The 25,452-nt window shown below is 43.4% G+C and overlaps 1 protein-coding gene across 1 annotated transcript; it reads right to left on the bottom strand.

Moving 5' to 3' along the window:
- Positions 1 to 1,018: 1,018 nt before the first annotated feature.
- On the bottom strand, positions 1,019 to 25,368 carry LOC132391886 (coiled-coil domain-containing protein R3HCC1L-like). Its single transcript, XM_059965626.1, has 10 exons — positions 25,234 to 25,368; positions 22,887 to 23,074; positions 20,785 to 20,922; positions 15,944 to 16,853; positions 14,761 to 14,939; positions 13,129 to 13,199; positions 7,692 to 7,787; positions 5,467 to 5,607; positions 3,019 to 3,059; positions 1,019 to 1,185 (listed from the first exon to the last, which is right to left on the bottom strand). The coding sequence occupies exons 3-10, from the start codon at positions 20,787 to 20,789 to the stop codon at positions 1,162 to 1,164; spliced, it is 1,467 nt and encodes a 488-aa protein (XP_059821609.1). The 5' UTR covers positions 20,790 to 20,922; positions 22,887 to 23,074; positions 25,234 to 25,368; the 3' UTR covers positions 1,019 to 1,161.
- Between the last annotated feature and the right edge of the window lie 84 nt (positions 25,369 to 25,452).

The raw sequence follows: 25,452 nt of genomic DNA, 5'->3' as shown, positions 1-25,452 counted from the left end.
ATGTTGAAAGACCTAAACAGAGTAGATGTGGTGAGAATCTACGACAAGGTAGCACAGCCTCAGAATCTATTTAAAACAGAGATGCAGAGAAATTTCTTTAGGCACAGAGTGGTGAACTTGTGGAATTTGTTACCACGGGCAGCCATGGAGGCCAGGACATTGGGCGTACTTAAGGTGGAGATTGAGAGATTCTTGTTTGGCCACAGCATGAAAGGTTACGGGAAGAAAGCCAGGGAGTGGGGCTGAGGAGGGAAGGAAAAAGGATCAGCCATGATGGAATGGCAGAGCAGACTTGATGGGCCAAATGGCCTAATTCTGCTTCTGTGTCTTCTGGTCTTATGTCAGTGATAATAAATCTGATTCCGATGAATCCTTAAATACTTAGCAATGACCTGGTGAAACCAATGAATCACAGGTGGCCCAGGTAAAAGACAACAATAACTTAAGCTGGAGTGTGTGGACTCTAGTGTTAACCAGTGTCTACAAATGTATTAATCAATGGAGGCTGCAATCTCATCCAGCATACTCCGTATTGTGTATAAGTCATAGGCACATACTTTATATATAGATAGGGTGTCTAAGAATTTTGCACAGTACTGTATTTGTCAATGTGGAGTGGAGAGCGAGTTTGTAAATCGAGCAGGAGCAAAAGATGTTGGGAATGGTGAGGGTGGAGCGCCGCAGGAGGGGTATGAGACAAGTAGCAGAGAAGGCATACTAGGGACTGGGGCTGTCAGTAGAATCGGTGGATTCAGATCCAATTTCAACATTTAAGTTTGGTTGGTATAGCGGGCTATGGTCCAAATGCAGGTGGAAGGGACTAGGCAGGATAATAGTTCAGCCTGGACTAGATGGGTTGAAGGGCCTGATTCTGTGCTGTATGGCTCGTTAGTAAAGCCCATATTTCCACCTCTTGCCAGCCATCTGCAGATCTCTGATAGTCAATAAATGCAAGGTCAAGTACATGGACATGGTAGCATTGAAAGAAAAACATCACACTGAACACAACGTTTGTGCCACAACATCCCCCGCCTCGGAGGTTACTTTAATCATGCTTTAAAGTGCACAGCTTATTTATTTTTATTAAAAGGACAGTAGTTCTTTAGTGTGAATCATCTGCATATAACCTTTATCACACCAGTTTGTCCAGGCCTTGGTACTTCAGGTTTGCTCAGCACCAGAATTCTGCAGCCAATACAAAAAGGGATAAGGCAGAATGTTATTAATGGTTGGCCTCATTTGCTCAATCAATGGCCCAATGTTCACACGAATACCAGATCATAATTAGCATGTGATCATTCAAAAATGAAATGTTGTATAGTGCAACACTATTTCATTAAATCTAGTTCAAAGTAAATAATCAAAGTGCATACATGTCAAATATGCTACCTGGAGATACGTTTTCTTCCAAACATACGCAAAAGAACAGAAATACAATGGAATCACACAAAAAGACTGATACAACCAATGTGTAAAAGACAAACTGTAGAAATATACACAAACAAACAAACAAACAAACAAACAAATAAATAAATAACAGAGAACGCGAGTTGTTGAGTCCTTGAAAGTGAGTCAATAGTTGTGGAATCAGTTCAGGGTGGAATTGTCAAATACTTGTGGGCACAGGTTGAAGGTCGGAGGGGGAAAGTTTAAAGAATTGGGGAAAACATTTTCCTCCCCCACCGCCAACCCCATTCACCTTATGGTGCCTGGAATATCCTATCAAGATAGGTGGTAGAAGCAGATACGTACCAATATTTGACATCCGTTCAGAGAGACACATGAACAGCCAGGGAGTAGAGTGATATGAACCATGTTAGATTAGCATTATGATCAGTATAGACATGGTGAGCTAAAGGCCATGAGTACAACAGAAAATGTTCACTCTCCAGGATGAGTACATCTCCAACAATAATCAAGAAGCCATACACCATGAGACACACTGAACCATGTCAGCAGAGTGTACCAATACTAAATGGACTGCAGTTCTTCTCCAAGGCTACTCTGATAGTAACTCCTAAAACTTTGTTGTCTACCTCCAAGGACAACTGCCTTTGAGTTTCCCCTTTTAGGTCACACACCGTCTCAAGTTCCTTCATCATTGTCAGCTATGAATCTTGGAAATTCTCACCCAACAGCACAGTTTGAGCACCTTCACCTTGAAATGCCACCGTCCCAGTTCACCTACACCCTTCAAGATCAATTATGATAGGCAATAAATACTGGCATTGTCAGCAATACCCATATGACAACTATGACAAGTCCTGTACTGAGACATCTGAAGAAGTTGGCATCCATTATTAAGGACCATCCCCTTCTGGGACATGTCCTCTTCTCTTTACCACCATCAGGGAGGAGGTACAGGAGCCTGAAGATGCACACTTAACATTTTAGGAACATCCTTTTCCTCTCCACTATTAGATTTTTGAACAGTCCATGAAACCATGAACATACAAAGGGAGCCACATTACATTAATGTAAGTCCTGTAGTGAGACTGGAACCCTTGATTTGCTGTTAGAGATGTAATACTAGGCAAGGTCAAACCTGAACGAGGAAGCATTAGACTGAACCCAAAGCATTCTGCTTGTCCTGAATTTTGGTGTTCTTTCTGGTTTTTGCCAAAGTTGAATTGACAGAAATTTTGCCTCAAAAGTTGTGTTTGGATTCAGTTCACAATGGAGAGCACAGAAAATCAAGACTTGCAACGCCAGTGTAGTACCAAGGGTGCACTTTCGAAGAGTTGCTCATCAGATGGTCAGTAACCAAGATTTCATCTCAGGAACTGTTTTGAAGGGGCTTAGGAGACTTCCTTTTGTTCTTGGCAATGTTTACAAACTTGCACTGACTTGATGGACCAAATGACCACTAGGCAGTTCCACATTTCTACGAACACACACAATTAGCTTGTTGAGAACTAGGACCAAGCAAGGAAAGAGCAAAATACATAGTCAAGCAGAGTATAAATAATGGTTCTTATCAGAGTTCAAGCTGAACAAGAGCTGGATATTAATACGTACCAGTTTGTTGTTAGTGTCATCTTCAGCTTTGTCCAGTTGAACTAGAAGGACAGAACCAAATGTGGGATAAGGTTTGAGTCATCTGATAAGCCAATACTCCAAAACTTAATTGTCCTCCTCCTCTCCTAAAAGAGGCTTTGAGACAATTTCACCAAAAATACCATAGGATGATTACAATCAGTCAAGCAAATCATCTGAGTAATTAACTCTTCTTCCATTGCACTGTCCAGCTCTGCCCTGCTGCCTTCAAAAATACAGGCACTCCCCGGGTTACGTACGAGTTCCGTTCCTGAGTCCGTCTTTAAGTCGGATTTGTACGGAAGTCGGAACAAGTACAAACGTTTGTACATCCAGTATTATTTAGCGTCAGTTTGTCAAACATTTGTCTTAGTATATAGTATATATTTTACCTTTCTACGCATATAAAACACTTAAGAAACATATGTATTCCAATAATTAAACCACTGCATTGCTTAGTAATAATTGTAGCTTTCATCAGAGCAGCGCCTTTCATATGCTCCATTATTCTCACTTTTCCGTTATCTTTTAAAATTGTTCCGATTGTTGAACGACTGTAGCCTAACGTTTTTCCAATGACCAAAGGCGTTTCACCTCTTTCCAAACGCTTTATTATGTCCAATTTATTTTCAATCGCAATCGCTTCCCGTCAATGGAACAGAAACACTGTGGGCTCCCGAGGTCTGCTGGGTTCTAAGGACCATCACACTGAGACAGGCTAAATGGGACAATGTGCTGGGTTTGGGTATTTGATCCTCCACAATATTCCGCGTGGGAATTTAAACTGGAGGTGGCAGTGTTTTTTTTTTACAAGGTTGAGTTGCGAGCTCGACGTCAACCTGGCTTGGATGGTACAGAGTCACAGGATCGACATCAACCCAGCATGAGAATGGTCTATCGCTAGATCAAACTCGGGAAACTCTGTTCTCTAGCCCGGCGCTGATCTCACTACGCCACCAGCCAACTGGAACGGGGTGGGGGGGGGGGGGGGGATGGAGGCAGGGTGAATCTTACTAAGAAAATTTTAAGCCAAATACAAAATTAAACAACTTAAAATGGTGGACGGTGTTCTCCTTCCTCAGTTCGTAAGTATGAGTTGTCCGTAAGTCAGACATTCGTAACTCGGGGACTACCTGTATACATTTATACAGCATTTTGCATAACCTGCAGAACAGACTGATGGGGTTAAATGACCGCCTCTTTGTTCTCCAGGGCATCTTGCAACAATCTACTGTCAATAAATTACTTGAGAAGTTCAGTGACTGTGTTAACTAATGCATAGCATGCTCCGACAAATGACAACATGACTAAATTATCTTTAGGTAACAATGATTTAGACATAAATTTTGCTCCAGACTTCAGGAAGAAGTTCCCTTAAAGTTCTTGGTGCTGTTAAGTTCATAGTAAATTTATTATCAAAATACATTTATATTACCTTGAAATTTCTTGCAGGCACTTAAAATACACTAGAATTTACAAAGAAAAAGCTATCTATAAGAAGAGACTGACAAAGAACCAATGTGCAAAAGAAGATTAACTGTGCAAATAAAAAATAATACTGAGAATATAAGTTGTAAATAGTCCTTGAAAGCAAGTCTATAGATCGTAGAATCAGTACAGAACAGTGGTGATTGAAGACATCTATGCCAGTTCAGGAGCCTGATGGTTGTAGGATAATAACTGTTCCTAAAGCCGGTGATTGGACTTCTGTACCTCCTGCCTGATATAGGCATCCGTTAGTTTTGAGAGACCATGGATTTGCGCCTTGGAAAGTTTACAGGGCGCAGGCCTGGGCAGGGTTGTATGGAAGACCAGCAGTTGCCCTTGCTGCAAGTCTCCCCTCTCCATGCCATCGATGTTATCCAAGGGTAGGGCAAGGGCTGATACAGCCTGGCACTTGTGCCGTCACAGAGCAATGCGTGGTTAAGTGCCTTGCTCAAGGACACAACATGCTGCCTTAGCTGAGGCTCGAACTAGCGACTTTCAGATCACTAGACCAACGCCTTAACCTGCCCGATAGTGCTACTGGGAAGACGGCACCACCTGGATGGTGGGGGTCTTTGATGATAGATGCTGCTTTCTTCTGGCAGGGCTCCATGTAAATGTACTTAATGATGGGGAGGGTTTTGCCTGTGATGGATTGGACTGTGTCCACTACTTTCTGTAGCATTTTCTATGTTTTAGCTTATTTATGTCCATCTTATAACCAAAGTCTAGTTTCACAGTCAGTACAACCAATATAGTATACACAAGCAGAAACAACTTGTGAAATATTTAGTGCTCAATATCAACCTGTAGCCTCAAATCCCATTTCTAATCCATACAAAACCAACATCTTTACAAGAATTATTCTGTGGACACTTTTCACCAGTGGAATAATGATGAATTTGGAAAAATATTCCACAACACCATGGACAAATTGACACGCACCTCTATTTTCCTTTGTTTTCTTGGACTTGGGATCTGGCTGCCTTCTGCGTTCAATGGTTTGGAAGCCGAGAGCCCTGCTGACCAGCCTCTTGGCGATGGCAGTATTGACCTGTGCCCTCTCTTTCACCGGCTGCAGGAATTCTATAAACATTGAATCAAAATAGTGTTTTTAAAATTTCTGTAAACCAGAAAGAACCACATACAAAGAAGCAAAAGGAAACGAGTTAACCCATCATATTCTCAAGGCATGACAAAATGAGCTGTGGATGAGTTGGCGCCACTTTCACCTGTTAGACCCTAGACACTGTAACAAAAGTTCTCAGCTAGCACTATAGAATAGAACTGGGGTTCCCAACTTTTTTTATGCCATGGACCAATACCATTAAGCAAGTGGCTGTGGACTCCCAAGTTAGGAACCCCTGGCGTAGGAAGAGCTCTGTACTGTTTGAGATGCCATTTTTCAATCACTTCAGTCGACTTTCATTCATTAAAGATCTCATGACACAATTATGAAAAAGAGCCAGGGATTTAAATATGAGCTTTTTTGAAATGCTTTATTATTCTCAATGGCAAATTTTAAAATGTTCCAATTCTATTTGCAGGCAAATACAGCTGTTTACCAAAGTACATAGCAAAAGATTAAAAAGAAAATATGGTTTAAGTGTTGTAGATGTAATGGAACAAAGCACAAAATTCGTTGTAAATTCTCATCTGGGAAACAGCATCAACAATGCAGAACCCATCCACAGCACTGCAGTAAATTACAGAAACTTTACCTCACAACAGGTAGGAATTCAGCTCATCACTTCTCTGTCCCCCAAGGCACTTCGTCAATAGCCATGCAGGTCGAGGCTCTTCAGAAGTACAGATCCAAATACTGTATACAGCAGAGGTTCCAAACCTTTATCATGCCATGGATGCTTACCATTTACCGAGGGGTCCGTGGACCACGGTTGAGAACCCCTGGTTTAGAGGGTTTCTACTTCAAGCAGCATATTCCCCCTGGGCAAAGTCCTCCTCATCTCCCCTCTAATCCTACTAATTATTTTAATAGCATTTTACCCCTTTACTAAGGAAATATTGAAGCACATCATAATTTTATATTTATAAATATACAAACAAATACTTAGTATATTATAAAAATATATAAAATCAGGACCTGATGATAGATTTTGGCTTTCGCTGTCCAAAAAATGCATTTTGGTAAAAGGAACAATAGTGCAGAGGGACTAAATGGGGAGAAGGTTCAAACATCAGAGGTGCAGAGGGACTTCGAAGTCCTCGTGCAAGACTCCTAGAAGGTTAATTTACAGGTTGAGTCTGTGAAAAAGAAGGCAAATGCAATACTGGCATTTATTTCAAGAGGAATAGAATATAAACGCAAGGAGATAATGCTGAGGCTTTATAAGACACTAGTCAGGCTGCACTTGGAGTATTGTCAACAGTTTTGGGCCCCATATCTCAGAAAGGATGTGTTGTCATTGGAGAGAGTCCAGAGGAGGTTCATGAGGATGATTCCAGGCATGAAGGGGTTAACATGTGAGAAGCGTTTGGCAACTTTGGACCTAAACTCACTGGAGTTTAGAAGAATGTTGGTGGGGGGGGGGGGGGGGGCGGAATCTCATTGAAACCTACCAAGTGCTGAAAGGGCTAGATAGGGGTGGATTTGGAGAGGCCGTTCCTATGGTGGGTGCATCCAGAACTAGAGGGCACAGCCTCAAAATTGAGGCGGCGATCCTTTAGAACAGAGGTAAGGAGGAATTTTTTTTAGACAGAGTCGTAAATCTGTGGTATGCTCTGCCACAGACTGCAATAGAAGCCAAGTCAGTGCGTATATTTAAGGCAGAAGTTGATCATTTCCTGATTGGTCAGGGCATCAAACAGTATGACGAGAAGGCATAAGTGGGAAGGCATGAGGTTAAGTGGGATCCAGGATCAGCCATGATGGAATGGCACAGCAGACTTAATGGGCTGAATGCCTAATTCCGCTCCTAGGTCTTATGGTCTAAGCAACCCATTGTTCATTGAAGTAATGTCGTTCAGCCTCTTATGATATAGTATCTAGGACTGATATCTCACTTGGAAGGTTGTTTCAAAAAGGAAATGTAGTGTATTCTTAACGGAATAGGACTGCTTTGGAGAAGGCTATCAAATCGATGAATAACCTCTTTCCCTACTTAATAACTGTATGCCTCCAAGGTGTAGATAGAAACCAGTTCCTTTACCTGAACATCTGGAAACCTTTAATTTTGACTGTTTTGATGCTTGAGACAAAGGCTGCATTTTGAATTGCTCATGGCTGATGGACAGGGCTTCAGCAGCTGTGAGTAAAGAAAAGAATCACCTGTAAAATATACATTCAAAAATACTGCTTGTTATATTCAGACTCCGTCAGTTATTTGTGAAATACATAATTCAAGCAGTGTCAGTCACTCTTCCCCACATCATCCGTTCTCTGGAGCAAGCTTGACATTTAGCAGGGACTCTGATCATGTATCAGTGATAGAATTCTTTATGAAGATGGTAAAGGAGCTAGAAACAGCAAGCATGTGAACAGCTACCAGTATGCAGAGACTAACGTGCATAATTTAAGTGCCTTTAATTTGATACAACATCCAAGTTTTTCACCAAATTCTTGCCAAGCAATATTTGGCAACAATTCCCGTAAGAAACCAGGACATGTATAAAAGAGATACATTTTAAGAGGGGTCTTAAAAATGGGGGCAGAGAGCTGAAAATAGGACTAGTAGAAAGCATGACCGTGGTAAATGATAGATGTAAACACTGGGCCAGTTGGACCGAAAGGGCAGGATGTCGGGACTGGAGGCAAGGGTTGAGCCAGTTCTGCACCATGACATTTTACTCTGCTTTCCTCGGAATTGAAACTGCTCCGGCCGCTACGCACTTCCTATCTGCGAGCTTTGCGGTAATCTGCCCCACTACATGATGAACTAAGACCAAGGCTATGGGACTATTCTGGCTGCTGCGGGATTTGGGTCCATGGACTCAATTTGGTTTGGAATGCTGTTGCTTGCTTTTATTGTTTACAGGATTTGTGTTTTCTCCCCCCACTTTCTCTGTGCATTGGATACTGGTCTATTTTAAAATTGGGTTCTTTTGGGTTTCTTGCTTTTTGCCTGCCTGTTAGCAGACAAATCTAATGGTTGTATAATTTACACATACTTTTGTAAAGGGGTTTTTTTTCTTTGTTACTGTTGGGAAAGGGTTTCCTTTTGTTAACTAGCAGGAATGCTAATTTACTGATAACGAGAATGGTATTCCTTTGTAAACCAAATGGGGATTAATGTTCTTTCTTCTGAGTCTGTAAGCTTTTGTTGACGGGCTTTTGGGCAGATCGGCACGAGGGGGTCGAGAGAGAACGCAATGCTCTAAGCTGGGCGAGGATCGGACCCCAAAGGGGGGTCCGAGGCGGGGAGATTCTCCGAGGGGGGGGGGGATGAAGCTAGATGTGCTTGGTTGACCACTCGGAGGGTCCTGAGCTGTTTGGAGAGTCGAGGAGTTCGGAGGGTCCTGAGCTGTGAGTCGAGGAGTTCGGAGGGGATCGAATGGTGGCCAGAAGACTTCAGTAAATGAGCTCCAACTGTTGTGCACGAAGTGGTTTGGATAAGTTTGGCGCCTTTTCTTTAATTTTCTCTTCATATATACTGTATCGTTATTAATCACTTAGTTATAGTAACCTTTATAAATTGTACTCATTTAATCGCATATGGTGTACTGTCTGTTTTTGGGCGAGGCGGGGACATCACACAGCATCCACACCAGCTTATTACCCAGTCTGGCGGCGCCGAAGGCTGCTCCCTCTAGACGGGAACGAGCTGAGCGAGCCTGAGGCGACCCAAGGGGTTACATTGTGAGGTGCTCGTCCGGGGTTGATTTCTGTGGAAGCTGTGTGATCACCCTCTTTAAATTGTGTCTGTGGCGAAGAGCTGGTGTGCCTTTGTGGGTGTGCGATTGCTGGTTATCGCTGTGTGTGTGTTGGGTGGGGTGGTTGCTGTTGGCTGACGAAATGATGGTGGGACCATGGGTTGTCCGTACTGTTTGGAGATTGAGGAGTGACAGGTTGGGATGTTTCAGCAGTGGTGGGCTCCGCCCGGTTGTTGGAATAATGTCCAGCCCTAAAGGGTCGGAGGCATGGGCGGAGCGGACCTCTCAGTTGTTGGGTGAGTGGCAGTGCTTGGCTGAGGAAAAGCGACAGGGACGGGTTGAAAGTTTGAGTAGGCGGGCTGGTGACTTTGTTAGAACTGTCAGGCGCAATTACCTCGAAGTGACCGCTGCCAGTTCTGGGAAAGTGTGGGAAAATGCGTGTGGTTCGACAGGAAGTCAAATGCCGCAGCTGGGGGGCTTATCATATCCGTGGCAGGAGATTGGTGGGAAGTTTTTAGGGTATCTCTTTTTGCCTAGGGGGCAGATAAATTGCTTGTGGTGCCAAGGGGATCTGTCAAAGGGATCAGTTGTTCCGTTGATTCGAGAGGTGTCGGGAAACTTAGAGGAGGCCCAGTGGGGGAAAGGCTTGGGGCCTCTGGGGGAGCACGTTCCCAGTAATGTACCAAGGAACTCCTGAAAGGAGCAGACCCTATTCCTGAAGGCTTAGAGGGACCAAGCGCACAGGTGTTTTTACGGATGGATGGAAGTCAAGTTAAAGCCATCCTCGGCACCGGGGTGCCAGTTAAGTTGCTGTACAGTTTGTTTCATAACCGTTATTGGAAGCATTTACCCTTGACGACACACACAGACACTCAAACGAACTCACACACACATACACTCACACACACACACACTCACACACTCACACACACACACACACACACTTTCACACACTCTCTCACACACACAGACACACACACACTCACTCACAGACACTCACACACACACTCACACAGACACACATTCAGGGTACCAGTGCCGGTGATTATCCAGACGACGGTTGTTGGTCAGTGAAAATGGAGTTCTTGGAGGCAAATGTGGAGGAGACTGAGGTTCATGAATCGTTAATGCTGATGTGTCCGGACCCTGTTGAGACGGGCAGCGTTTCTGTTCTAGAGAGAACCAATATCCTGCTGGTGTGCTTGGGGGACTGCCCGGAGGAGGCGGGTGAGCGCTGTTTGGAGGCATTGTCGATGCACCCAGAGTTTCAAGCTGCTTGTGTGGACGTGTGTAGCAGCATTGGGCTGATACCGAATTCAAACAAGAGCCAGTGGCGGAACGGCCTGGGGGAAGTATCTGAGGGAGAGACCCTCTTAGTGGACGCTGCGAAATACCACGAGGGAGGGGAGTTGACTGCTGAAGACCACAGAGAGAGAGAGAGGTTGCGGCGACTGGCCCCTGAAGCCGTGGAAGACGTAGGCAGCGTGTGTGTGGATTGTATTGCGTTGAAGAGGCGCACTGTCAGTGTCCAGAATATGGCCCTGAGGGCCGGAAAGGCGATGGCCTGTCTGAGTGGTGCGAAATGGTTTAAGGTGCTGGATCTGAGGAGTGGATGTTGCCAGATCCCGACGAGTGGGGCCGACAAGGAGAAGACGGCCGTTATAAATTCCCTAGGAGTCTTCGGGTCCAAAAAGATGCCACAGGGCATATCTGGAGCCCTTGCAACCTTCCTGCTGGGCAGGTGGAAGACCATAGGGGATGTGGAGGCGTTTGGAGTTTTGGTGTATGTGGATGATCTCTTGGTGTTTGGATTTGCCTCAGGAGAATATGAAGTGAGGTCGTTGCAGGAGCAGCTGAGAACTACCGAGTTAAAGTGTTTTCGGGACACGTGCCAGGGCTGGCGAAGGTCACAGCTCGTGAGTTACTGTCTCTACAGAATCAAGTTTGAAATGAAGACGGAGAGACTGGAGAAAGTGATCTGGAACCATTCGGAAGACTTACAAGTTGGAGAGAATGAAGAAAGTTGTCTGACTGAGGGTAATAGCAAACTGAGAACCCGGAGAGGGGAGTTTGCGGAGGTGAAGAAATTACAGACGAATCTCAGAAGAGAGAAGCGGAAGCTTGAAGGGAACCTGAAGATGACCATCGACAGTTCAAATGAAGTACAAAACCTGAAAGTTGATCTGGAAGAAGTCATGAGGAAGAAAAAGCTGGAGAGAAGTGCAGTGAATACTGAACAGGAGGCTGAAGAGACTGCTGGAGCAGTGCAGGCCACGTGTTTCTGTTTGGAGAAGATCAAACAGCAGCTACCGATCACAGGAATGAGGAAGAATACAGATTTGATGGATGATGTGCTGGATGTGTGGTACATGCTGCCTTTTGCTGACTTTCCCTCGATTGAGGAAGAGACCTTTGGCCCTTCTCCCATTGAGTCAGGTGTAGCGGGGAGGGTTAGCTGTGTGTAGTGTGGGGCATGAGTGAAAGGTTGAGAGAGGAGTTGGTAGTGGGCCCAAGGTATCCCCAGTTGTGTCCGAGCCTGAAGGATTTAGGTGAGGGGGTACGGAGGCCTCAGAAGGGTTAGGGAACTCCCAGATAGTTGGCCTAAGTAGCGCCTGAGGAACAGGGCGTGAGGGTTACTGTGTGGGGAGGAGATATCACTGTTTGTGCTTGGGTTACGGTGTGTTGGCAGGAAAGGTGGCGAGTTATTTAGTAGTCATGAGGACATGACTTTTATTTGGTGGAGGAAGTGTGTAAAGGGGTTTTTTTTCTTTGTTACTGTTGGGAAAGGGTTTCCTTTTGTTAACTAGCAGGAATGCTAATTTACTGATAACGAGAATGGTATTCCTTTGTAAACCAAATGGGGATTAATGTTCTTTCTTCTGAGTCTGTAAGCTTTTGTTGACGGGCTTTTGGGCAGATCGGCGCGAGGGGGTCGAGAGAGGACGCAATGCTCTAAGCTGGGCGAGGATCGGACCCCAAAGGGGGGTCCGAGGCTGGGAGATTCTCCGAGGAGGGGGGGGATGAAGCTAGATGTGCTTGGTTGACCACTCGGAGGGTCCTGAGCTGTTTGGAGAGTCGAGGAGTTCGGAGGGTCCTGAGCTGCGAGTCGAGGAGTTCGGAGGGGATCGAATGGTGGCCAGAAGACTTCAGTAAATGAGCTCCAACGGTTGTGCACGAAGTGATTTGGACTTTGATAAGTTTGGCGCCTTTTCTTTAATTTTCTCTTCATATATACTGTATCGTTATTAATCACTTAGTTATAGTAACCTTTATAAATTGTACTCATTTAATCGCATATGGTGTACTGTCTGTTTTTGGGCGAGGCAGGGACATCACACAGCATCCACACCAGCTGATTACCCAGTCTGGCGGGGCCGAAGGCTGCTCCCTCTAGACGGGAATGAGCTGAGCGAGCCTGAGGCGACCCAAGGGGTTACACTTTGATAATAAATGTACTTTGAACTTATAGGTAAATCTGCACCAGCTAAGCTGGAATGGAGTTCAACCTTCACATAACAGATCAACCTGGGATGCACAAGAAGCCAAAAGCAGAATGTATAGTATTCTCAGAGGACTGTACAGATAGGTGGTTAAACCAACTGGCATTACAAAAAAAGTTATTTGGTAGTGTTGGTAGAACCTGATTTAGAGCTTGAATCTGACTGTCTTTAAACCCCAGTCCACACACATCTAACTGGCAAAATAAGTCTCAAAACAACTTGCTGTAGTGCAATGAGAAAACTAGGTTACAGGTGAGAAGACCAAAAAGGCCCTTACCTGAATCTGGGCTTGAAAATATTGCCAAGGCATGCGAACTATCCACCCATTTTACTCTGAAGCCTTTATCACTGTCAAATGTAAAAACAGAAGTATCAGAGAAGACTTGCATTTCTGCAGGACAACAGCTCACATTGAAAGTAGATTGGTTGATCTCAGACATTGAAATCAGCATCACTTAATTCAGGTAGCAAGAACAACCACCAGCTCATTGCATTGGTTGCTATAAGTGCAGGGAGGGAGAGGGGAGATATTAGCTTTTACCGTCCCCATTCTCCGTGAAACAATGCCATTGGTTTGTCGACATCCATAGAAACAGACAGATGCCTATTCCAAAGGATGTGTAACATCCCTGAATCCAGCAAACTGTACAGCATTATTACCAATCTTTGGAAACTGTTTGTCTTAGCCTATAAATCTCCAATGCTCACAGTGATCAAAGGGTACGTCACCTTAAACTATCAAGCAGTGCCAACAGCTTACTTTAAAATATAATTTTACAGTTGAGTCTATGTATTTCTCCATTTCATTGGATTTGTATCTCTGGTACATAAACAAACGCCCTAGGTTTGCACTAAAGCTCTGTTATAGTTACTAGTAGTGAAGGTTATACCTATTTTCCGTAAAGGTGTCCACGAGAGTGGTATGGCAGCGTAGTAGTTATCATGATGTTTTATAGTACCAATGACGTGGGTTCAATTCCTCCCGCTGCCTATAAGGAGTTTATATGTTCTCCTTATGAATGTGTAGGTTTCTTTTGGGTGCTGCGGTTTCCTCCTACAGTCCAAAGACATACAACATACCGGTTGGTAGATTTATTGGGCATTGTAACTTCTCCTGTGATTAAGCTAGGATTAAATTGGGGTATTGCTGGGCAGCACGAACGGAAGGGCCTATTCTGTGCTGTATCTCAATAAATGGAAAATTAACCCATTTTGGTTATTCTGACTGGAACCAACATCCTTCCTCTCTATTAGTTGCATTTAGTTACTGGTGGAATTTTGTAGCAGGGACTGGGACATGGTTGATGTTAGGGCGTTTTGGGGGTTACAGCATGTAGTGAATATTGACTTCAGTGACCAACCTTTAGTTTTGAAAATGCATTGAAGATTAAATCTAAAATGCAACTCTGAATAATTGGTCCCTAAGAACTGTGAACCAAGTTAATTGGAAGACACCACAGTAAACTGAAAGATCAGATAACAGATTTAAATTTATTATTCGTGTGTACTTGGGTGTCTGTTATGGGTGTGAAGCCAGGAGGTGTGAAAGGGGTCTGTAGTTCAAAGGAAGCATTGTAAATTAGGATTTGTCCTGAATTTTCTTTGATCTTCAACACATTAAAATGTTGCCTAGTGCTTAAAAGACTTCCTTCCTCCAAAAGGGTCTCCATTTGATGTCTACTGTACCTAATTTTGTCAAATAGAGTTTGCTTCATATCTACCAGTACTTCTCTCTGGTGACTTTATTCACACAACTGTTGATAGCAATTAAGGCATCTTTTCAACTCAATGTTCAGACATTTATCTAACTTCTCAATTATCTTGCATTCTCATCACTGCATTCTCCTGGTTGGCTTCAGTAAAGCACTGTTCTAAAGGACAGGCACAAAGGGAGAGAATCAGTACTTACCGAAAGTTTGCGAAAGCCTCCTGTATGTCTTCTGTTTTCACATGTGGAGGGAAGTCATAGATTTCAATGATGTGCCCAAAGTCGACATCGTATGTTTGTGATTCCCCTGAGAGGTAAGTGGAATAGTCACACTGAGGCTGTTCAATGCTGATGTTGCTTTCCCCCAGGCAGGATGAAAGCTGAAACAATCAGAAGTTTGACTTAAGAGCACAGAAATGTTGATCACCTCTCACTAGAAGAACTTACATTTAAAGAGCATGAGGGACCATCTTTCCTAGATATTTTCCACTATTCAAACAAAGCACTGCTGATCTGTATGTCATCTTCATCTGCATTCATTTCCAGTTCTGGCTTTGTTCTACCTCCTGGCTTTGGACCTCATCAGTAGTTATAGGTGAGCGAACACAACATATTGCTTCATAATTTTGTTTTTTTTTGATAAAGTGTCATTCATTCACACGATGCAAGAGTTAACATCTATCCCAAATGCTGTGTAATAAGTGGTTCCCAGCTGACTCTGTGATGCTCTGCACACCATATAGTGAAGGTACTGCCTCGGCACAGTCCAAATTCGTTTAATTATCATTTAATGTAACATGAATACAGCCAAACAAAAGTGTTCCTCTGGGGCCAAGGTGCAAAACACATTACCAACAGCACCTAGCATAAATAGTACATATGGTTGTGATTTCAGAAATACATATGGTCTCAAAGAAAAAAAATATAGCTCAAGTCATGCAGTGCCCAGCTTGTGCTTCCACCAAGCAAGCATAAGAGGCTATCATTGAGCGAGAACTGAATGGAGGGGCCAGCCCCCAACCCAGAACGGATTCCAAAGCACCCATTGAGGGCTCTCCCACACTGCTTTACCATCTCTTTCCCTGGGCAACTGCCACAGCTGAGCTAACACAGCTCCCCTCCCGACAGTTTCAACAATGAGCTGGACTTTAGTATTCTACATTACAAATGTCCAACAGGGTCTTGTGATCACAATAAAAACATCAAAGACAATCACTCGCACTTTTTTTTGGACCACGCATTGTTCAACTATACACAACAAGCTAGAATGAAGTTAAAAGATACTTAAGAGTTATGAATTATGCCAATTGATTTCAACTCCATGTTTTCAAATGGATTATTGAAATACATCGGTGTTTTGGAAATAATTTCAGAATTCAGTTACCTCTTTAAGCAAATCTTCATTGGGACTTTGAGAATGTTCCCCAACATTCTCAGTCTTCACTCCAACTACAACCTCTTCCTCTGCCTTGAAATCACCAGGTTTTAGTAATTGAGTCACATTGTCAATGTTGCTACTTGTCTCCCGGTCCTCCAGTATGTCTTCCATGTGCCTGCTCTCCACAGAACAAGCATCTACAGTGTAACTTGTCTCAGACTGGTCACAATTTAAAGCAGTATTGTCTTCACACTGAAGATTAGAGTCCACTTGTAAGCTGTGACCTATGACTTCTGATGACTTTACAGTATGCATTGATGTCTGAGGTTTATCTGAATCCTTGGCGTCCTCCAACAAACCTGGAGCATTTTCCAATCTTGGGCAATCATTCTCTGTTCTTTTCTCATGAAAGGATTGAGTCGCTTCAACTTTGGAACCGGTACCTTGCTTTCCCTTTGGCTCATCATCATTCAATATTGGACCAATTGCCACGTCTTCAGTGGGTGGATCTGTTCTATCTTCAGCTTTGTACTGCTGATTTGAAACTGTGCATTTCCTCCCTTCTTCGGCACGAGTCATTTTTCTATTGGCATCTTCAAGAGCCTGTCCAGACAGCTCGACCTTCTCCTCCTTGCCTCTTCTTGGGTCTCCTCCTTCCTTACTCTTGCTGCTGTTAGGATTCCTGTATCTACCATCCCTTTTATAATTGAATCTGACATCTCTTCTTTTCTCCACTCTGTTTTGGCAATGAGCATACCTGGCTTTGTCAGGCTTATTCCTGGATCTGCTGTTGCCAGCAGCAAAGTTGTGGTATCTTGAAGCCCCATCATGGAAAGGTCCAAGTGTTACCGTTTCCTCATCATTGCTCTTCCATGGCATATTCATATGGGTCTCATTCCCATCCAGAGACTGTAATCTGGGAAGCACAGGGATTAGAAACACATTAAAATATATCCGTGCCTTTGACAAAACAAGTACTCCAATGTGTATTGCCTCATTTTATTTATCTCACTGACATTAACAGTGCACACTTGTACTGCAGTTGCCAATAGTTCTTGTGAGAGACAGGAAATAGTTTGAGTGCTTTACAACTTTACAACCCCTCCCTCAGTGTCAGAGTCCCTGAGCCAATAGGCTAGTCTTGGACTAATTTCCACTTGGCTTAATTTACTTATTATTTAATTATTTATGGTTTTATATTGCTATATTTCTACACTATTCTTGGTTGGTGTGACTGTAACGAAACCCAATTTCCCTTGGGATCAATAAAGTATGTCTGTCTGTCTGCCAACCAAATTTTATTGACTGCTCTTATAGATTGTGATTTGAGCTAACTGTTGTTGTATGAATGGAATCACCAGAGAGAGTTACTGATAGATACAAAGCAGCTTCTTTATTCGACAAAACAAGGTACAGCAGGCATCTTATGGAGATGCTTTCGGTGCAAAGGTCTGCTGGCCCAACATGGGGCTCGATATTTATTTGCTAAACACAAAGGACAATCCATATTTACAAAGAATACACAATGCTTTCTTTTGAAGCTATATTCAAACTTCACCTTCTGATTTGCATCCATCCCACAAACACCAGCAGGTCTGTGGACTGGGATTCACAGCTTCTAGGAATGCATTGTTCCAAGTTAAATCCACAATACATTGTCAAGGAACTGAAGACTGGTAGCCAAAGCCATTTGCTAAATGTAAATGACCTAAACCCAAAAATTACTCTAACACTAACCACCTAGGCAGAATGGTCAATCTCCCATGTCTCAAATCAATCTACATATTGAACCTTTTGTTGCAGCTGACAAATCAAAATAATCAATGTACAAGATGGGACAGGGTTAGTGAAGGTAGGATTGATATGTGGAAAAATTTCCTTTTTCCGAGGGTAGCGAGTCTTGGTAAACTTAGCTGCAAAATGCTGCAAATACTTGGTCAATTAAAGACCAGAACAATACCTATAGATATTGAAGAGTATGAAAACAGGTTGAAAAGTGGAGTTAAGAGGGCGGATAAGCCATTTTATTCAATAGTCACGCAGACTCAAAGGATCACTTGATCTACTGGTATTTAAGGGTGACAGGACGGCACAATTAATAGAGCTGCTGCTTCGCACTCCAGTGACCCAGGTTCAATCCTGACCTTCGGTGCAATCTGTATGGAGCTTGCACATTCTCACCATATGTGTTTCCCACAGATGCTCTGGTTCGAGAACTAGTATATTATTGTCACATTACCAAGATACAGTGAAAAGCTCTATTTGGACACCACCCAGGCAAGACCATGACAGGTGGTGGTAATGGTAAAGTAGTAAAGTTGGGCAACTTCAATATCAGGGAAAAAGTGAAGTCTTGTTTTTAGGATGACATTGCCAAGTGTCAGTGTATTAATGAAAAAATAAAAAGGGACACCTTTATAGGTCTAAACCCTTGGGAGATAGCAAAGGAAAAAATACTGACATGGGATGAAAAGCCATTGCTTCAAATTCTCTGGTTACTACTGGATGGATAACTTACTACCTGTTACCCCGCTGGCATTCAGGGCAGCAACGAAGGTCCTCTTCATTAGCAGTGTTCAGGACTTCCTTCAGCGTGTCAGGAGTTTCCTCTCGGTTTTCACTACTGTCAGTCATGCAAGTCCCAGGTGGAGACTCAGAAATACTGTCACACTCAGATGTAGACGGATTCTTCATTGCTGTTTCCCGAACTATTTTGTTTTACCCATCAGTGTCGTTAGCCCTGAGCTCAAACCCCAAACCTGGGGGACCAGTGGACCACTTTTAGACTGGCCTCTACCGTTGATGTGTCTGGCATGTGTGACCCTACCAAGAGCCAAAGCATAAAGCCCTGACTCCAGCCAACATAGCTCTCTGGGTCATTGAGGCATGCAAGCCTCCAAACCTAACAGGGCTATAGTCCTTTTGGAGGAAATGGATGGATAAGCTTGAACTCATTACAGAGGTGCCTCACCTGGAAGAATAAGGTGGCAAAAAAAAGGTCAAAAAACTGCAGACAGATCAAGATCATGGAAGGATAGATCACCTCCGTCACCATCACACAGGATACAGTTTGTAATTTTGGTCAGAACTATCTTCACATTATGACAGAGTGAAAACCAGTTTGAAGGAATCCTGGGCAAGTTGGATGCAGTTTGGAAGGCAAACGCAATGAAGGACTTGAGAAATGGAGAGGGAATAGCACTTTATAAGGATGATGGGGTGAAGGACTGTTTCCTTTGAGAAGACAATTGTGCCACAGATTCCAAGGATGAAGTTTTCTATCTGCTGACTAGAGAAAACCTTAAGCAGCTTCAGCCAATGTGGAGATCAGGAACAGAAGTTGCTACTGTTTTGCTACACTGACACTCAAACATGCAATTCTGGAAACTGATTAATCTTTATCAACTAACACAGGAACTGGAAGGAAAATTACTATGTATTCATGGTTTAATTACTCTAGTTCCAATCACACAATTCTTCTGGATATTATATTAACCTTCTAAAACTGCAGTGGTGGATGCCCTAACTTTGAAAATATGGGTAAGCCTTTAAGAAACTCCAGAAGAGATGTATGGAGGTAAAGGGGATAAAGGACCAGTTGGGGGAAGAGATGGAAAAGTTGGAATCATTTTCCTTGAAGTACAGGGTATGGAGGTGTTAGTTTTGGTTAAGGTAAATCACAATGGCAAAGGAATTGGAAGGGAAATGATTTTCATTGTTTTTTTAAAATTATTTGATAGACTATTCTGAGGAGGCACAGAAGCCTGAAGACATAGACTCAATATTTTAGGAATAGCTTCTTCCATTCTGCCATCAGGTTTCTAAATAGAGAATGAAACAACCCATGGACACAATCTCATCATTTCTGCCCTCCTTTTACACAACTTACTTATTTCATCTATTTTTCTTACTGTAATTTATAATAACTTCTGTGCATTGCTCTGTACTGTTGCCACACAACTACAATTTTCACGACATACGACAGTGAGATTAAAACTGATTTTGACTTCGACCAGGAGCAGTGGCTGAAAGGGTGATGGCAGCAGATTTAACAGGAACTTTCAAATGGGGAACTGGAAAAGGAAAAATTCACTTGGCTTTACCACAACTCCACAAAGACCCAGAAGGAGCAAAGTAACATTCACATGGCTTAACCCTAACTCCACCAAGACCCAGAATTAGCAGGGTAACTGAAGCATAGGAGTCCATTCATTATTCAGTACGTAAACTGAATCTAGCTATTTAGATACCCCACATTAAAGATATGTGTACTTCCAACCAAAATATTTCAGGGTAAGATACCATTCACCTGGCGAAATATCAGGCATCTGCCTCCAAATCATCTGTCATCCAAAGATATTCATCTATACTCAGAAAACTTTCTAGAAAGGCCAATATCTTCTGAAATTCATTTGACCCCCATTCCTACCACCATTTCTTGCAAGAAGCCTCTTTCAATCCCAATTTCTTAAGGGTCAGTTTCAATTTCTCCCGTTTTCAACAACTTTTAATCTCTACTCCCTTCATCCCAGTCTCTACATCTTAAAACCCAGGTTCTTCCAGTTCTGATGAAAATTGACTGACCAAAAACATTAACTCAGTTTCTTTCTCCACAGGTGCCCCCTGATCCATAGAATATTCTCAACTTTCCTGGTATTTGTTTCATTAGGGATTATCCAATTCCAAATTCTCTAACATTTCAGCCAAGTATTTGGACTCCATTTAGCCAATATTCAAAGAATACACCATTGTTTGAGTTGCCAAACAGAATCTGTATTGCTCTGAGGAACAGAGATCAGCTGAACAAAGGTAACCCAAGATTCTACCCTCAAGTCTCTCTGGCTTACCTCATTTCAGCCAGACACACAGCTGTTCTCCGCCCATCTCCCTCTCCAACAGAGAAGCTACTCAGAGAGTCAAAGTTCTCCACGATCCGATGGATCAAGTAACGCAGACGACTTGGCAGCGGCGGGAACAGCAGCACTCTACAGACAGACGACAAAGTTAACAACAAATAGTAACTTAGATTTATAAACACATATTTGTACTTTATAGCACTTTACCACAGCCACTAAGAATTAATTTTGTGATGCAAGGAAAGTGGCAGCCTCCTGCAGACAACAGAGTGATAATCATCAAGTGCTTCAAGTAACAGACACAAAATGCTGGGGGGATCTCAGCAAGTCAGGCAAGCATCTATGGAAATGAATAAATAGCTGATGCTTCAGGCCAAGGCCCTTCCTCAGGACCGGAAAAGAAGAGAGATGATGACAGAATAAAAAGGTGGTTGGGAGGGGAAGGAGCTCTCGCCAGATGGATGGAAGGATAAAAGGCTGGAGTGGAAGGAATCTGATAGGAGAGGAGGGCAGACCACGAGAACGGGAAGGAGGAAGGGATGCAGCGGGAGGTGACAGGTGAGAAGTGATAAGGGGAACAGAGTGGGGGACAGAAGGAGGGGAAAGGGTTTTTAAGAAAAAAAAATGATATTCATGCCATTTGTTTGGATGCTACTCAGATGGAATATAAGTTGTTGCTCCTCCACCCTGAGCGTAGCCTCACCATGGCACAAGGGGAGGCCACAACCATGTCAGATCAAGAATGGGAATCGGAATTAAAATGTTTGGCCACAGAGAAGTCCTGCTTTTGTTGGATGGAACAGAGGTTCTTGATTTTGCAGTCTCCCAATTTACGACGGGTCTCACCTGTGTAGAGGAGGCTTGATCGGCAGTATTGGACAACTGACAATCCCAGCAGATTTGCAAGTGAAGTGTTGTCTATCCTGGGAGTGTTGGTTAAGGGTTTAAACTTTGTCCTGAACAATAGAATTAACTTTGAAGTAGCACCGTGGTATTTTTCACATCCATTTGTTGGGACAGCCATGGGCTTGGATTATCATTTAGATAGATAGATAGATACTTTATTCATCCCCAAGGGGAAATCAACATTTTTCCAGTGTCCCATACACTTATTGTAGCAAAACTAATTACATACAGTATTTAACTCAGTATAAATATGATATGCATCTAAAATCACCCTCCCAAAAAGCATTAATAAATAGCTTTTAAAAAGTTCTTAAATAGTTTACTAAAGTGCATTGAGTGGTAACTTAAGCTCAGTCCTAACCCCGGCACTTTAACATGTCTTGCCCCTGGTGGTTGAATTGCAGAGCCAAATGGCGTTGGGGAGTAATGATCTCTTCATCCTGTCTGAGGAGCAATGCATTGACAGCAACCTGCCGCTGAAGCTGCTTCTCTGTCTCTGGATGGTGCTGTGCAGAGGATGTTCAGGGTTTTGCCACTCCACAACACTACAGACTATCAGCTTAAATCTGTACTTATCTCTAATGAGAAATGTGAAAGCCTAATAATTTGATTGAAACAAAACTAGCTCTTTGCCTCAAAGTCTATGCAAACCACTCAGCACCCACTTACACTGATCTTTCTTTTTTAAAACTCTCCCCACATTCCCATTCACTCTTCCAGGTTCCACCACGCACTTACACACTGGGGCAACATGACTTTGGGATTGGGAAGGAAAGCAGGACACCTGGGAAAATCCCACCCAGTCTTAGGGAAAACTTGTAAAATGCACATAGATAGATCCAGAGGCCACGATCAACCATGGGCCAGTGGACCTACAAGACAGCAGCTCTCCTAGCTGCACGTCAGTATTATCCGATATAAAAGAAGGCTCTGCTCCTCAATAGCCTTTGAATCCACACTGACCATCAAGTGTCTGGAATGCTAGAAGGAACGTGCGTAATGGGTTTATCCGAGTTGTTCTTTGAAGACTGCGCCCCCAACAAGGTAGCTCCACTAAAATTGATCAGGGAGAAGGCCATCCAGCACTGTGACCCAACAATACAACTAACCCTCCAGTCCAAAACGTGTCTTTTCAAGTTCACTCCTTACATGTTCAAACTGAGACAGTCTGAAACCGGCCTACTTACTTTTTCGGATTGTGAACGGTTTGTGAAAGGAGACACTCCAGCTCTTCTGAAATTTTATCCGCAAATTCTGCTTCCTGCGTCGAGAGGTAAACTCCATCCAGATGGAAAAGCGCCAGCGTGAGCTAAAATCAAACGCTGCAGCCACAGAAAGCAAAGGGGGCAGACTGCACAGCAAATCCAAATCTTGCCTAAAGAGCAAAATCAGGAAGAAGGATTAAAATTATTGGTCAATGTACCCCAAGGCAATTCAGCCTGTTGCTTCAAGAGACCAATTCAAATTAAATTTGTTTTGAGTAACACAGATTATGTAATTCTCCCTCTGCATAACATACCAGGAGTGCCATGCATGCCATTACCAATATCCCATCATGTACTACAGCATTGTGTTGGCACGTAACCAAGTGGTTAAGGCGTTGGTCTAGTGATCTGAAGGTCACTAGTTCAAGCCTCAGCTAAGGCAGCGTGTTGTGTCCTTGAGCAAGGCTCTTAACCACATATTGCTCTACAACGACACTGGTGCCAAGCTGTATCGGCCCTTGCCCTTCCCTTAGACAACATTGGTGGCGTGGAGCGGGGAGACTTGCAGCATGGGCAACTGCCGCTCTCCCATACAACCCTGTCCAGGCCTGTGCCCTGGAAGCTTTCCAAGGCATAAATCCATGGTTTCTCGAGACTAACAGATACCTATATAACTACAGGATCTCACACACACTAAGTTACTGACTTACTCAACTGATTATTTGTTAACATACACAGAGATTACCAGTTATACTCACAACAACTCAAATGTATATCAGTGGCCAAGCACATCTTATGACTAAGGAGGCCATTTGGCCCATCAAATCTATGTCAGCTCTGAAAGACGCAATCCCACTGCTTACTGCTCAGTAGTGAAGGCCCAGCAGTGTCTATACATCTTAAGAGTTTAAAGGGAGTAAATCTATCCCAAAAGCAATCTAGTAAACTTTTACCGATGTAACTGAGAGCATACTGACCTACTGGCTGACAGTACCGTACACCAGATCGACCATAAAGCGCTTCAGTCAGTGATCAGGACTTCACAGAGCATCGCTGGAACACAACTACCAGATATGGAAACCATCTACAACTCAGGATGTCCATGGCAAGCTGGCAAAATCGTGATGGACTTGTCCCAGCCCACCTGTCAGATCTCTTGCCATCTGGCAAGGGATGCAGAAACATCTCTGCACGGACATCCAGACTAAAAAACAGCTTTTTCCCCAAGGCTATCGTACAACTGAACAATGGCTGCTCACTCACCCATAGTCCACAGGCACTATGGACAATCTCTGAATGCAATACAAGGGCATAATACTTGATATTATATTATATTTAACCATGGGCATGTGCAATACTTGAATGGGGCAGCCACTGTTTCTCTTAATTTTAGAGTAGTTTGTTTTTGATTCAGTTGCAACTTGAATATCATTCTAAATAACCCAAGACGTTATTTTAAATTTAGTCATTGTGTTTTTAGTAATTGAATTGCCAGCGTACTCTATTGCACTGAATGGCACAGCACTGCAATCTCGTCTTCAGCAATGACAAAAAAGCTCTAACTACTTGTAACCCCGGAATTCATTCTTCATAGCAATGCCCACCAATTCCCCTTTGATTCTTTTCAACGGTAGCTTACAGTAGCCACAACACTATAAACCTGACGCTGCATTTCATTCAATAGCGGTTGGTGCTCCAGGGACTTCTCGCTAGATGGGAGAAGCTCACCACAGAACATTAGACTCCATTGCCCAAATCAAGGGCTGTCAGCGAGACCGGCATGGGCAAAGGTACTTGTCTCCGGTCACACTAAAAAAAACTCAAGGTCACACTGACTGATAACAAGATGCCAACCCCGAGGTATAGACTTTTGTAGACGGCGGTAACCACATTTTAATGAGAACACTTACTGTCTTGTAAATATTGAAAGTCTGTATCTTGTGTGTATGTGTTCTAGAATAAACTTTTATAATTTTGTAAAAAAAAACAAGACGCCAACTTTCAAGAGCAAAGACTTTCAACCAACAATTCTGTCTTTAGGGATCCATATGTTCTCAAAGGTGAGCGATTCACCACTCCGTCAAATGCTTCTCCGTGGCAGGAAGACACCTTCCTCATATGTTCATAAACCCAAGAGATTCTGCAGAAGCTCGAAATCTTGAGTAACCCACACAAAATGCTGGAGGATCTCAGCAAGTCAGGTAGCATTGACAAGAGGGAATAAACATTCGACGTTTCGGGCCGAGACCCTTCATCTGGACTATTCATTTTTTATCTTCAAGGGGGGTGGTGGGTCAATGTTTAAATACAATTGCAATTTACAACTCACCGATGAAATTCTCTTATCGGCGAAACCGAATCGGATTTCTCGTTCTGACAAAGGGCATATGGTTCAGACAAGCCCCAGTGTCAAACCGAGAACAGACTGCGGATTATCACGGCTCGTCCGTTTGTCGCAGGACGCATGCGCGCGGGTTGCGGCGGCGCGGTGGAGCAACGGATCGAAACGGGAAGGCGCCCCCCTCCGACAGCGCCATCTATAGGGCTG

This window comes from Hypanus sabinus, chromosome 1, assembly GCF_030144855.1.
Source record: "Hypanus sabinus isolate sHypSab1 chromosome 1, sHypSab1.hap1, whole genome shotgun sequence".
NCBI classification, from domain to species: Eukaryota; Metazoa; Chordata; class Chondrichthyes; order Myliobatiformes; family Dasyatidae; genus Hypanus; species Hypanus sabinus.
The sequence above is the reverse complement of the archived record's forward strand: the minus strand, read 5'-3'. Positions and strand labels throughout refer to the sequence as shown.

What these genes read in the sequence shown, in the direction of transcription:
- LOC132391886 (XM_059965626.1), bottom strand. An exon ending in ATGAAGATTTGCTTAAAGAG is followed by an intron (nt 14,940 to 15,943) that starts GTAACTGAATTC and finishes TGATTGTTTCAG; the next exon opens with CTTTCATCCTGCCTGGGGGA. An exon ending in GAAAACAAAGGAAAATAGAG is followed by an intron (nt 3,060 to 5,466) that starts GTGCGTGTCAAT and finishes CTGTCCTTCTAG; the next exon opens with TTCAACTGGACAAAGCTGAA.